This window comes from Cetorhinus maximus, chromosome 29 (assembly GCF_964194155.1).
Source record: "Cetorhinus maximus chromosome 29, sCetMax3.hap1.1, whole genome shotgun sequence".
NCBI classification, from domain to species: domain Eukaryota; kingdom Metazoa; phylum Chordata; class Chondrichthyes; order Lamniformes; family Cetorhinidae; genus Cetorhinus; species Cetorhinus maximus.
The window spans coordinates 19797642-19808970 of NC_135907.1; the positions used below are offsets into that span (position 1 = coordinate 19797642).

General features: G+C 49.5%; 1 protein-coding gene across 1 annotated transcript; it reads right to left on the reverse strand.

The window, feature by feature from the left end:
* Positions 1-327: 327 nt before the first annotated feature.
* LOC144669511 (uncharacterized) lies at positions 328-9620 on the reverse strand. Its single transcript, XM_078531979.1, has 4 exons — positions 9345-9620; positions 7935-8485; positions 4227-4397; positions 328-602 (listed from the first exon to the last, which is right to left on the reverse strand). Exons 2-4 carry the CDS (start codon positions 8431-8433, stop codon positions 388-390), a joined length of 885 nt encoding a protein of 294 aa, XP_078388105.1. The 5' UTR covers positions 8434-8485; positions 9345-9620; the 3' UTR covers positions 328-387.
* Positions 9621-11329: the final 1709 nt, after the last annotated feature.

An 11329-nucleotide genomic window follows, 5' to 3' on the forward strand; every position in this document is an offset into this window, starting at 1 on the left:
TCTGAAACAGTGCCATGTAATCATTTACGTCCGCCGGAGAGGGCAGATGGGAGCTCGGTTTAACGTCTCACCTGAAAGACAGCACCTCCAGTAGTGCAGCACTCCCTCAATACAATACCTGGGGGAGTGTCAGCCTTAATGTTTGTTCTTAAGTCTCTGGAGTGGGACTGAAGCCCTCACTCAATCTTCTGACTCCGGGGTAAGAGTGCTTTCTACTGAGTGGTGCAGCAAAAGTCGAAGAAAACTGATGGCGAGGCGGGGAGAGGAGAGACTCAGAGTTCATACCTCAGCCCTCACTAAATATTACACGAGTCACTCTCCATGGATCTATTGTCATAACATTTATTTGCATTATTGCTTCTGAGTGGAAAAAATGTAAAATATATTTTAGAGAAATATCTTCACCGAGCTTTCGGACATGGGTTTCAGCTGAATCTCGTCGCGGGTTTGCGGCTGGGAAACAGGGGCTTTAACCTCCCCCGCTGCCTGGTTCAGGGCTCGCTGTGACGTCACATGGTCTCCCTGACCCACTCGGCCAAGGTCAGGGATCAGGCTGCCGTAGAATCGATCAGCGGGCTCCACCGACACATCAAGGCTGAGAACTGGGAACGAAGCAGTGAGTGTTAAAGGTAAACTCGCTCCGCAATCTAATTCTACCTCCGGTCACCAGCCCCCACCATCAGCTTCACTGGCACAAGGTAAAGGTACCTCTGTGACCTCTGAAACCTGACCTTACAGCCTCCATTTGACACGCTATGGCCTCACCTTGTGACCTCTCAAACCCGGTCTCGGTTACGCATTACTATTGATGATAACTTAGAATCATAGAATGGTCACAGCGCTGAAGGAGGCCATTTGGCCCATCGGTCTGTCCCGGTTCTTTGTAACAGCAACTCAGCTAACGCCACTCCCCTCCCCCGCCCTTTCCCATAGCCCTACAGTTTTGAAACCCACGATTAAACCTGCCTTCACCACACTCTCAGGCAGTGCGTTCCGGCGGAGGGAATGAACGTTTGTGGATGGGGGGGACAATCAAGCGGGGCTGCTTTGTTCCGGATGGACGGTGTCAAGCTTCTCGAGTGTTGTGGGAGCTGCACTCATCCAGGCAAGTGGAGGGTATCCCATCACTGTGTAAAAAAAAAGTTTTTCCTCATGTCACCGTTGGTTCTTTTGCCAATCAGCTCAAATCGATGTCCTCTGGTTCTCGATCCTTCCACCAATGGGAACAGTTTCTCCCAGTCTAATCTGTCCAGAACCATCATGATTCTGAGGCAGTCCACACCCAGATGCAGCAAGACCTGGACAATATCCAGGCTTGGGCTAACAAGTGGCAAGTAACATTCACACCGCACAAGTGCCAGGCAATGACCATCTCCAACCTGAGGGAATCTAACCATCTCCCCTTGACATTCAATGGCATTACCATCATTGAATCCCCCACCATCAACATCCTGGGGGTTACCACTGACCAGAAACTGAACTGGATCAGCCATATAAATACTGTAGCTACAAGAGCAGGTCAGAGGCTAGGAATCCTGTGATGAGTAACTCACCACCTGACTCCCCAAAGACTGTCCACCATCTACAAGGCACAAGTCAGGAGTGTGACTCACTTGCTTGAATAAGTACTGCTCCAACAACACTCAAGAAGCTTGACACCATCCAGGACAAAGCAGCCCGCTTGATTGGCACCCCATCCACAAACATTCACTCCCTCCACCACCGACGCACAGTAGCAGCAGTGTGTACTATCTACAAGATGCACTGCAGCAACTCACCAAGGCTCCTTAATCTGCACCTTCTAAACCCATGACCCTCTACCATCTAGAAGGACAAGGGCAGCAGACACATGGGAACACCACCACCTGGAAGTTCCCCTTCGAGCCACTCACCATCCTGACTTGGAAATATATCGCCGTTCCTTCACTGTCACTGGGTCAAAATCCTGGAACTACCTCCCTAACAGCACTGTGGGTGTACCTACACCACATGGACTGCAGCGGTTCAAGAAGGCGGCTCACCACCACCTTCTCAAGGGCAATTAGGGATGGGCAATAAATGCTGGCCCAGCCAGCGACGCCCATATCCCATGAATAATTTTTTAAAAACCCATCTCAATGTGCACAATATGCCACCCCTGTCTCCATTACATTAAGGGGCTAATTTATTGTGTTAAAATGGATAAACACCTCTGCTGAATGCCCAGGTTAAGTGCCTGTCTGCAGTTTTTAATCATTTGCAGGTAGGGGCTTGGAGGACACGCTTGGCCTGTGCTACAGGTCCCAGATTTGCCAGGGCATTCCTGGCTCTTCACTAAACCAGGACATCTCACAAGGTCTGTCCGGGCCATTGTCCTGGACGTGGAGTTGACTGCGTCTCTTGGCAACCATGAGGTCGCGTTCGGTGGAGGACGTGCAGCAGGTGCTGCAGCTCCAGGTCAAAGCACTCAATGAGGGGAGAAACAGCTCGATAAAAATTTTGGAATGGGGCACAATTGCATAGACTTTCATGCTTTAGTGTGGAACTCAATATTACCGGTAACTGGTCAACATGTCCCGGTTCTGACTTTTGAAATCTGGTCACCCTCGCCTGTGCAGCTGGGCGATGGGAGAATGGGGCTGAAGCAGGGCCTGAGGCTGTCAAGTCACCCAATGCAACTGCCACTGGACATGAGGCCAGAGGGATAGTCACGGGGCCCAGGAAAAGTTAGGAATTGGAGCTTCTGCCAAAGGCGCAGAATTTGCAAAGATAGGTAGGAAAGTTTAAATTGTGAAGAGGACGTAAGGAGGCTACAAAGTGACATCGTTGGGTTAAGTGAGTGGGCAAAGATCTGGCAAGTAGAGTGTAATGTGGGCAAATGTGAAATCGTTCATTTTGGCAGGAAGAATTAAAAAGAAACTTATTATCTAAATGGTGAGAGTTTACAGAGCTCTGAGATTCAGAGGGATCTGGGTGTCCTAGTGCATGAATCACAAAAGGTTGGTATGCAGGTACAGCAGGTAATTAGGAAAGCTAATTGAATGTTATCATTTATTGTAAGGGGAATTGATTACAAAAGTAGGGAGGTTATGCTTCAGTTGTACAGGGTACTGGTGAGACCACATCTGGACTATTGTACAGTACTGGTCTCCTTATTTAAAGAAAGATATAAAGGCGTTAGAACAGTTCAGAGAAGGTTTCCTAGACTAATATCAGGACGGGTTGTCTTATGAAGAAAGACAGGACAGGTTAAGTTTGTATCCACTGGAATTTAGAAGAGTAAGAGGTGACTTATTTGAGACATTTAAGATCCTGAGGGGTCTTGACAGGGTAGATGTGGAGAGGATGTTTCCTCTTGTGGGAGAATCTAGAACTAGGGGGTCACCGTTTAAAAATAAGGGGTCACTCGTTTAAGACAGAGACGAGGAGAAATTTTTTTCTCTCAGAGGGTTGAGAGTTTTTGGAACTCTCGTCCTCAAAAGGCGGTGGAAGCAGAGTCTTTGAATATTTTTAAGGCAGAGCGAGATAGATTCTTGATTAACAAGGGGGGTGAAAGGTGATCAGGAATGTGGGGGTGAGGTGACAATCAGATCAGCCATGATCTTACTGAATGGCGGAGCAGGCTCGAGGGGCCAAGTGGCCGACTCCTGTTCCTAATTCGTATGTTCGATACCGGGAGGAATGTGAGGTGGGAATAATAAGGAGTGAGGGGAACGTGTGGGCTGGGGGAGTAACTTGTTCTTTCCAATGACGGTGCACTGCAAATAATAAAAAAGTCCTTCCTCTGCACTGTGTGACAGTCCTCCTTCTCCGGCTCCCAGCCCTACAGTGGGGAACTCTCTAGAAAAGAGGGAAGATGGGGTGGGGTAGCTAGTGCTTTCAGCCTGTGTGGCTTTGACGAAGGGAGTCTTAAACTCGGTCACCAACTCTGGCTGCGCACCTTCCTGGAGGTTTCATCGCATGACCAGCAGCCTCCAACAGCCCCACACCACCCCCCACACCCCGCCCCCTCACTACTCCCTCACACCCACCCCCTCAAACGCAACCGCCCCCCACCCCACCCCCCAGCATTTTTTTAACAGTCCCCCGTGATTTTTCTTTTTTCTGGGTGTTATTCAGATGGCAGTGCCCCGGAGATGAATCTTTAATTCCTAGACACGCCAGATCAAAACTTTGAGGGGTTGGCAACCCAAGCAGTGAAGCCTGAACGAACAGGCCCGATTTTGTAACCCAACCGCCTCTTTTACCTGGGTCGCTGTTGTACAGCCTTTGGTGTGAGAAGGGGTCATCCTTTTGAGTCCTGTTGTAAATCAAGTAGACCAGCCCAAACACCAGCAGCAGGACAACCGCTAAGCCAACAAAGAGCCCCAGTGTTTTCCCGGACTGTCTCTTCTTCTCTGCCTCGGGATTGTTCTGACCTGAAACCAGAGACACAATGTCAGTCAGCTCCTCTGGACAATGTCCCACCGTTCATCCTCCATAAGCTTAAGCTCATAGAGTTATAGAGTCATTAAGGCACGGAAGGAGGCCATTTGGCCCATCGAGTCCATGCCAGCTCCCCGTGGAGCACCCCAGTCAGTCCCACTCTCCTGCTCAGTCCCCATAGCCCGGCAAGTTTATTTCCCTCAAGTGCTCATCCAATTTCCTTTCAAAATCATTCATCGTCATCAGCTTCCATCATCCTTGTGGGCAGCGAGTTCCAGCAGTCACTACCACTCACTGCATAAAAAAAAGGTTCTTCCTCACGTTCCCCCCCTACATCTCTTGCCCAATAAACCTTAAATCTGTGTCTTCTGGGACCTTGTTCCTCCACGACTCTGTTGGCCAAATCGCGCCAAGTCCCATTCGCCCATCACCCCAATCTATGCACGTGACCTGCATTGGTTCGCAGTCCAGCATCGCCTCAATTTTAAATCCTTGTTTTCAAATTCCTCCATGGGCCTCACCTGCACCGCCATTCTCCCTGGGAGCAGGAACCCTCCGAGATCCCCAGGCTCCTCCGATCCCAGCTCCTTGAGCATACCCAGTTTTAACTGCTGCACCAGTGACGATGACCATGCCTCCAGGTGCCTGAGCTCCAAACTCTGGGATTCCTTCATGAAACACCAACTGTCCCCGTGATTTTTCTTTCTTTCTGGGTGTTTGCCATGATGTCGGTGCCCTGCAGATTAATCTTTAATTCCTAGACGCTCCAGATCAAAGCTTTGAGGGGTTGGCAACCCGAGCAGTGAAGCCTGAATGAACAGGCCCGATCCACCCCTCTCTCCTCCTTTAAAACCCTCCTTAAAACCGGCATCTTGGACTCAGCTTTTGTTCACCCCTCCGAATACTTGCTCTCTTTGTGGCTCGGAGTTACATTTTATTTTGATAATGATCCTAAGGTTGCCTTTCTACACTGAGGGCTCTGTGTACATGCAAGTTGTTGTACTTCCTGTTTTCATGTGTCCCCATTGGACAGCAAGTTAGTCCAGTAATAGCTGGTGATGTGGAGGCTCTGCTTCACCCCACCCTTACGTTCCTCCCACGTCTTGAGTTCCTGCATGCTAGACCTCTGTCTTATTTCTCTTTGCCCTTCCACACGCCCCCATCTCATTTTCACTTTGCTTGTTCTGGCGGGGCACAATTCCATTGGCATGATTAGCACCCCTCCCCCACACCCTGACCTCCAATCCCTTCAAAGTGGAACCTCCTACCCACCACACCACCTCCCCACCCCCCCCAACCTCCTCCCACACTTGGCAGAGGCTGAGAGATAATGTTAGCAGCTCATTCAACCAGAGAGTCCATAGCTGAACCCAAATCTCCCCTCACCCGACATTGACACAGCCTAGAAGAGAGAAATGCCCAAGAACTGCAATTGGCATTGGGGCCTGGTATCTGGAGATCATGGAACATAATTTTTACAAGAAGTTGTGTAAGTGTTAGAAATGACTTCATATAAAAGGGTAAGGGACAGAGAAATAGGGTTAGTTTAAAAAAAACATTTTTCTATTTCTATAGCATCTTTTTATATACAGAACATCCCAAAGTACTTTACAACACAAGCCATTTGGCCCAATTGGTCCATGTTTATGTTCCACTTGAACATCCTACCCCCTCTTCATTCACCCTATCAGTATATCCCTCTATTTTTTTTCTCGGCCTCGTTTACTTATCTAGCTTCCTCTTAAATGTAACTACACTATTCTCCTCAACCACTCCCTGTGGTAGCGAGTTCCACCTTCTCATCGTTGTCCGGCTAACCAACTTTCTCCTGAATTTTCTAGGAACATAGGACTTAGAAGAAGGGGTAGGTCATTCAGCCCTTTGAACCCGCTCCACCATCCAATAAGATCATGGCTGATCTGGTTGTGGCCTCAACTCCACTCTCCTGTCTGTCCCCCTTGACCCTTGACTGTCAACAACCTGACTAACTCAGCCTTGAGTAAATTCAATGACCTCCGCTGCTTTCTAGGGAACAGAATTCCACAGATTAACAACCCTCAGAGAGAAAATACTTCTCCTCATCTCCGTCTGAATCGATAATTTAGTTTCCTATTGGATTTACTAGTGACCGTCTTATATTGTGGACCCATTAATACCCAGCTCAGCTGAGATCAAGCGTCTTCTTAAATCCAGTCGCGGTGCCACATTCTCAGCATTCCCTGATTTACCTCTTTTCTGTAATGTCCTGTGATCAGGTCACAGCCTTATCCCTTCAGTGTCTGATGCATCTTACAATGATTGACTTTCACAACTGCCGCATGATCCTTATGATGTGACAATGCTCCCCCATTTCTGCATCACAGGAGTGTCTCTGTGACATAATAGGAGCAATCTAAAAGGGCCAGATCCTCTGATTCAACATCAAATCAAAGTCCATACCCTCTCCCAGGGTGATTGTGAGGATTTGCTGGTGGCTGGCGGGGAGGGTGGATTTAAAATCGACCAAAAATTACAGCTCATCCTGTTGAGTCGGGACATTATCATCCCTCTGCCCAGCTGGCTCACTCACTTGCAGTCCCGCTCAAATCACAGACTTAACCCTGGAGACTACCAGGACCAGTCTCTCGCTGACCGACGTAGAGATACGGGGCAAAAGGCATCCCTTAAGGGTGACAAACAGTCAAACTAAGGGAGGATACCTTAAAATAAGGGACTCATCGCCCCACAAACAGACCCAATGTTGCTTGAGGGGAGCACAGGCCAGAGAATCAGACTACGGGAGATAGTGAAATAAAAGCAAAATTCTGCAGATGCTCGAGATTGGAAATAAAAAAGGAAAATGCTGGAAATACTCAGCAGGTTCGGCAGCATCTGTGGAGGGAGAAGCAGAGTTAACATTTCGAGCCCAATATGACTCTTCTTCAGAACCCAAAGGGAAACAAGAGCCAATCAGGCTCAAAATGTTGAACCTGTTTGTCTCCCCACAGAAGCTGCCAGATCTGCTTAGTTTTTCCAGAGCTTTCTGCTTTTATTTGCGAGAGATCTCCCCCTGCTCCTGGCTCACCTCCTATACCACACAGAATTTATACCAGCCGGTAGCATCATCATAGTTAGCTACAGAAAGCTGTGGTGTAAATTCTAGGCTGCTCCTCTGTGTGCCGTATGGGGAGTGCTGCACTGTCAGAGGTGCTGTCTTTTGGATGAGATGTTAAACTGGGGCCATGTCTGCCCTCTCCGATGAATGGAAAAGATCATAGTGCCAGTTGAAATGAGGGCAGGGAGCCTTCCCCCCAGTGTCTTGGCCCATATTAATCCCAAAACTGACATCACTGGCCATTGCTGCTTGTGGGAGCTTGCTGTGCGCAAATTGGCTGCCACACTTCCTACATGACAACAATGACCGCACTCCATTGGCTCTAAAAACGCTATGGGACGTCTTTGTATGGTAGAAGGCGCTATAAAAATGCAATTTCTTTAGTTTCCTATTTAACTTAAAACAATGGCAGCCGAACCGAAATGGTTTCATTTACCTGGAGCGATGGGGGGTTCACAAGAGACGTGTTCCATTTCCCGGGCGGTACTCGCAGGCGTTCCTGTCAGCGTGGTTGAGGGGACTCCGGGTTCCCCCGACGGAGAGGCAGGCGGCGGGGTGTCCTCGGGTCCATGAGGGGCCACGGTAGGCCGAGGCTCAGCGGTCGGACTCCCCGGCTGCGCGGCGGCGTTCCCCGTCCCAATCTCGGGAGCTTCGGTTCGCCCCGCCGGGAGGGGGTTGCCGTCGGGTGGCGTCTCGCTCTGGGCGGCCGGGGAGCTGCCGAGAGAAACGGTGGCGTTGGCCGGGCCGGCCTCGCTTTGGTCCGGCGTCGTGCTTCTGTTGTCCGGGGAGCTGGACGACGCTCTTACGGTGGAATGGACAGTGGCGTTGGCGGTGAAGAACATTGTGAGGGTGGAGTAATCCGGTGACTGGGCCACGGATGCCGAGTGAAGGCTGCACAGGAGCATAACGGAGAGCGAATGCACCAAAGGACTCATGGCGTCGTCGCTATTCCTCGGTCCCTAACCTCTGGTTCCTTGCCTTGAGAGACTAAGGTGAAGAAAGACAAGACAGAACAATCGCCTGCCTGATTATCTTAATGGAATACTCCATACTGCAATTCTAACCTCCTATCTGAGCCATTCTTACTGATAGGTCCCACGACCGATAGCTAAAGGCCGAAAGACAGGACTGGCATTTCTATAGCGCCTCAGGATATCTCATAACATTCTACAGCCAATGGCATTGCTTTTGCAGTGTTGGTCACTAGGAAACACGCGAGCCAATTTGTGCACAGCAAGCTCCCACAATCAGTGGATCTGACCAGTTAGTCCATTTTTAGCGATGTTGGTTGAGGGGTTAACTGTGGGCCCCAGGACACCGGTGGGAGAACTCCCCTGCTCTTGTTCCAAATACTAGAGGTTGCACCGCTCCTGTTCCCCTGTCTGGGCAGACGGGGCCTCAGTTTAAAGGTCTCATCCGAAAGCCAGCACCTCCGACAATGCAGCACTCCCTCTATACTATTTCCCGGTGGGCCAAGTGCCCATCTCATTTTGAAATCACCGGTTGCCTCTGCTTCCATCACCATCGTGGACAGCGAGTTCCAGGGTCATTGCCACTTGCTGAGTAAAAATGTTCTTCCTCACATTCCCCTCCACCCCCTCAACCCCACACAACTGCATCGCTTGCTCCAAACCTTAAAACACCGTCCCCAGTCCTTGTAGTGGGAACACTTTTCTCTTTGTCGACCTGATCTAAACCTGGCACAATCTTGCATACCTCTCTTAAATCTCCTCTCAGCCTCCGTCGCTCCAGGGTGAACAGCCCCAGTTTCTGCAACCCGACCCGTGTACCTGTTTCGATCTGAGAATGCACGAAATCAGTTTCCTCAGCAAAAAGCCTTACTTACTTACACTGTGGGGCGTGGAATCACCCCCACCGTGAAGCCCAGGTATCGTTTGGTGGATGAAGACTCAGGCGATGGACACTTGCTGCTTCTACAGGTGTCTCAGGCCCCTCCCCGATATTCTGAGCAGGTATGACATCATTTCGAAGCTGACATCTCGCCGCTGAACGAGGAATGGGGGAGGGAGCCATGCGAGAACAAGGACGTGCAAAGCAAGAAAAATTCGGAGCAGGCGAATCAATGTGGTGGGGCTTTCGGACAGCTGGCCCACTCCTTAACAAACTACATGTTTAAAGAGTTGAGTTAAAATCTCGTCTTTTTTTATTCGGCTGGCTAATTAAAAAGAAACTGAGCAGGTGGCAGGAGAGGTAGCAGGTTCACAGGAGACTTCCTGCTGAAGTTGTTGACATTGTACAAGCACACTTTGCGTAGAATCCCTTCGGACATGAACGATTTTCAGTCCATTAACCCCTAGTACAATTCAATCGAAGTCCCAGAGGCTCAAAGCCACGGTAGCATCGGATATCCTGTTGCTTTTGAGTTGAATGCAGCCCATTCTCTCCGCCAGGCTTACTATATCTTAATTTAGTTTCATCTTTAATTAAAAATAGGATTTTAAATGATATCTAAATCGCTGTTGGAACATAATAAAAAGAAGGATTAAAATATGACTTGTATTCCATCAGTGTCTTTCACAACCTCAGGATGTCCTGAAGAAGCATTTTGCACCCAATGAAGTATTTTAGAAGTGTATTCACTGTTGTAATGTAGCAGACCCAGTCGCTGATCTGTGCACAGAAAGATCCCACGAACATGGTGATACTGTCCAAGACAACCTGTTCTAGTAGTGTTGGGCAGAGGAATAAATATCGCACAGGACCACTGGAGAGAACTACCCTGCTCTTCTTCGAAATGGTAGCCGTGGGATCTTGGATGTCCACCTGAGAGGGCAGACGGGGCCTCGGTTTAGCATCTCCATCCAAAAGGTGGCACCTCCAACCGTGTGGCAATCCTCAGTATTGGCACCAGAGTGTCAGCTAGATTTTGTGTTCAAGTCTCCGGAGTGGGGACTTGACTCAGAGGCAAGAGTGAGACTGAGGCACGGGCTGACACTCAAATTATGTAGAACTCACTGTAGGAAACATTGGGCAGTCAAACCCCTTTACCCCCATTGACTCTTAAATGCCTCTTAAAATGACTCTTAAATGTGGTTGACTCTTAAATTCCCTCTGAAATGGCCTAGCAGGCCACTCAGTTGTAACAAACTGCTACAAAGTCCCAAAAAATGGAATCAAACCAAATGGGCCACCCGGCACCAACCTAGACACCGGAAACAACAACGGCAAACTCAGCCCTGTCAACCCTGCAGAGTCCTCCCTACTAACATCTGGAGGCTAGTCCCAAAATTGGGAGGGCTGTCTCACAGACTAGTCAAGCAACAGCCTAACATAGTCATCCTCACGGAATCAAACCTTACAGATCATGTCCCAGACATCCCACCATCACCATCTTCTGTCCCACTGGCAGGACAGACCCAGCAGAGGTGGTGGCACAGTGGTATACAGTCGGGAGGGAGTTACCCTTGGAATCCTCAACATCAACTCTGGACCCCATGCAGTCTCATGGCATCAGGTCAAACATGGGCAAGGAAACCTCCTGCTGATTACCACGTACTGCCCTCCCTCAGCTGATGAATCAGTGCTCCTCCATGTTGAACACCACTTGGAGGAAGCACTGAGGGTGGCAAGGACACAGAATGCACTGAAAGGGGGAACTTCAATGTCCATCACCAAGAGTGACTCGGTAGTACCACTACTGACAGAGATGGCCTAAGGGACATAGCTGCTAGGCTGGGTCTGCGGCAGGTGCTGAGGGAACCAACGAGAGGGAAAAACATACTTGACCTCATCCTCACCAACCTGCCTGCTGCAGATGCATCTGTCCATGACAGTATCAGTAGGAGTGACCACCGCACAGTTGTTGTGGAG

Bases quoted from the DNA above. Each gene is read 5' to 3' on its own strand.
- LOC144669511 (XM_078531979.1), bottom strand. From the start codon at position 8,433: ATGAGTCCTTTGGTGCATTCGCTCTCCGTTATGCTCCTGTGCAGCCTT. The intron at 4,398-7,934 runs GTAAATGAAACC...CTCTGGTTTCAG, and splicing joins TGAACCCCCCATCGCTCCAG to GTCAGAACAATCCCGAGGCA. The intron at 603-4,226 runs GTAAAAGAGGCG...CTTCGTTCCCAG, and splicing joins GCTGTACAACAGCGACCCAG to TTCTCAGCCTTGATGTGTCG.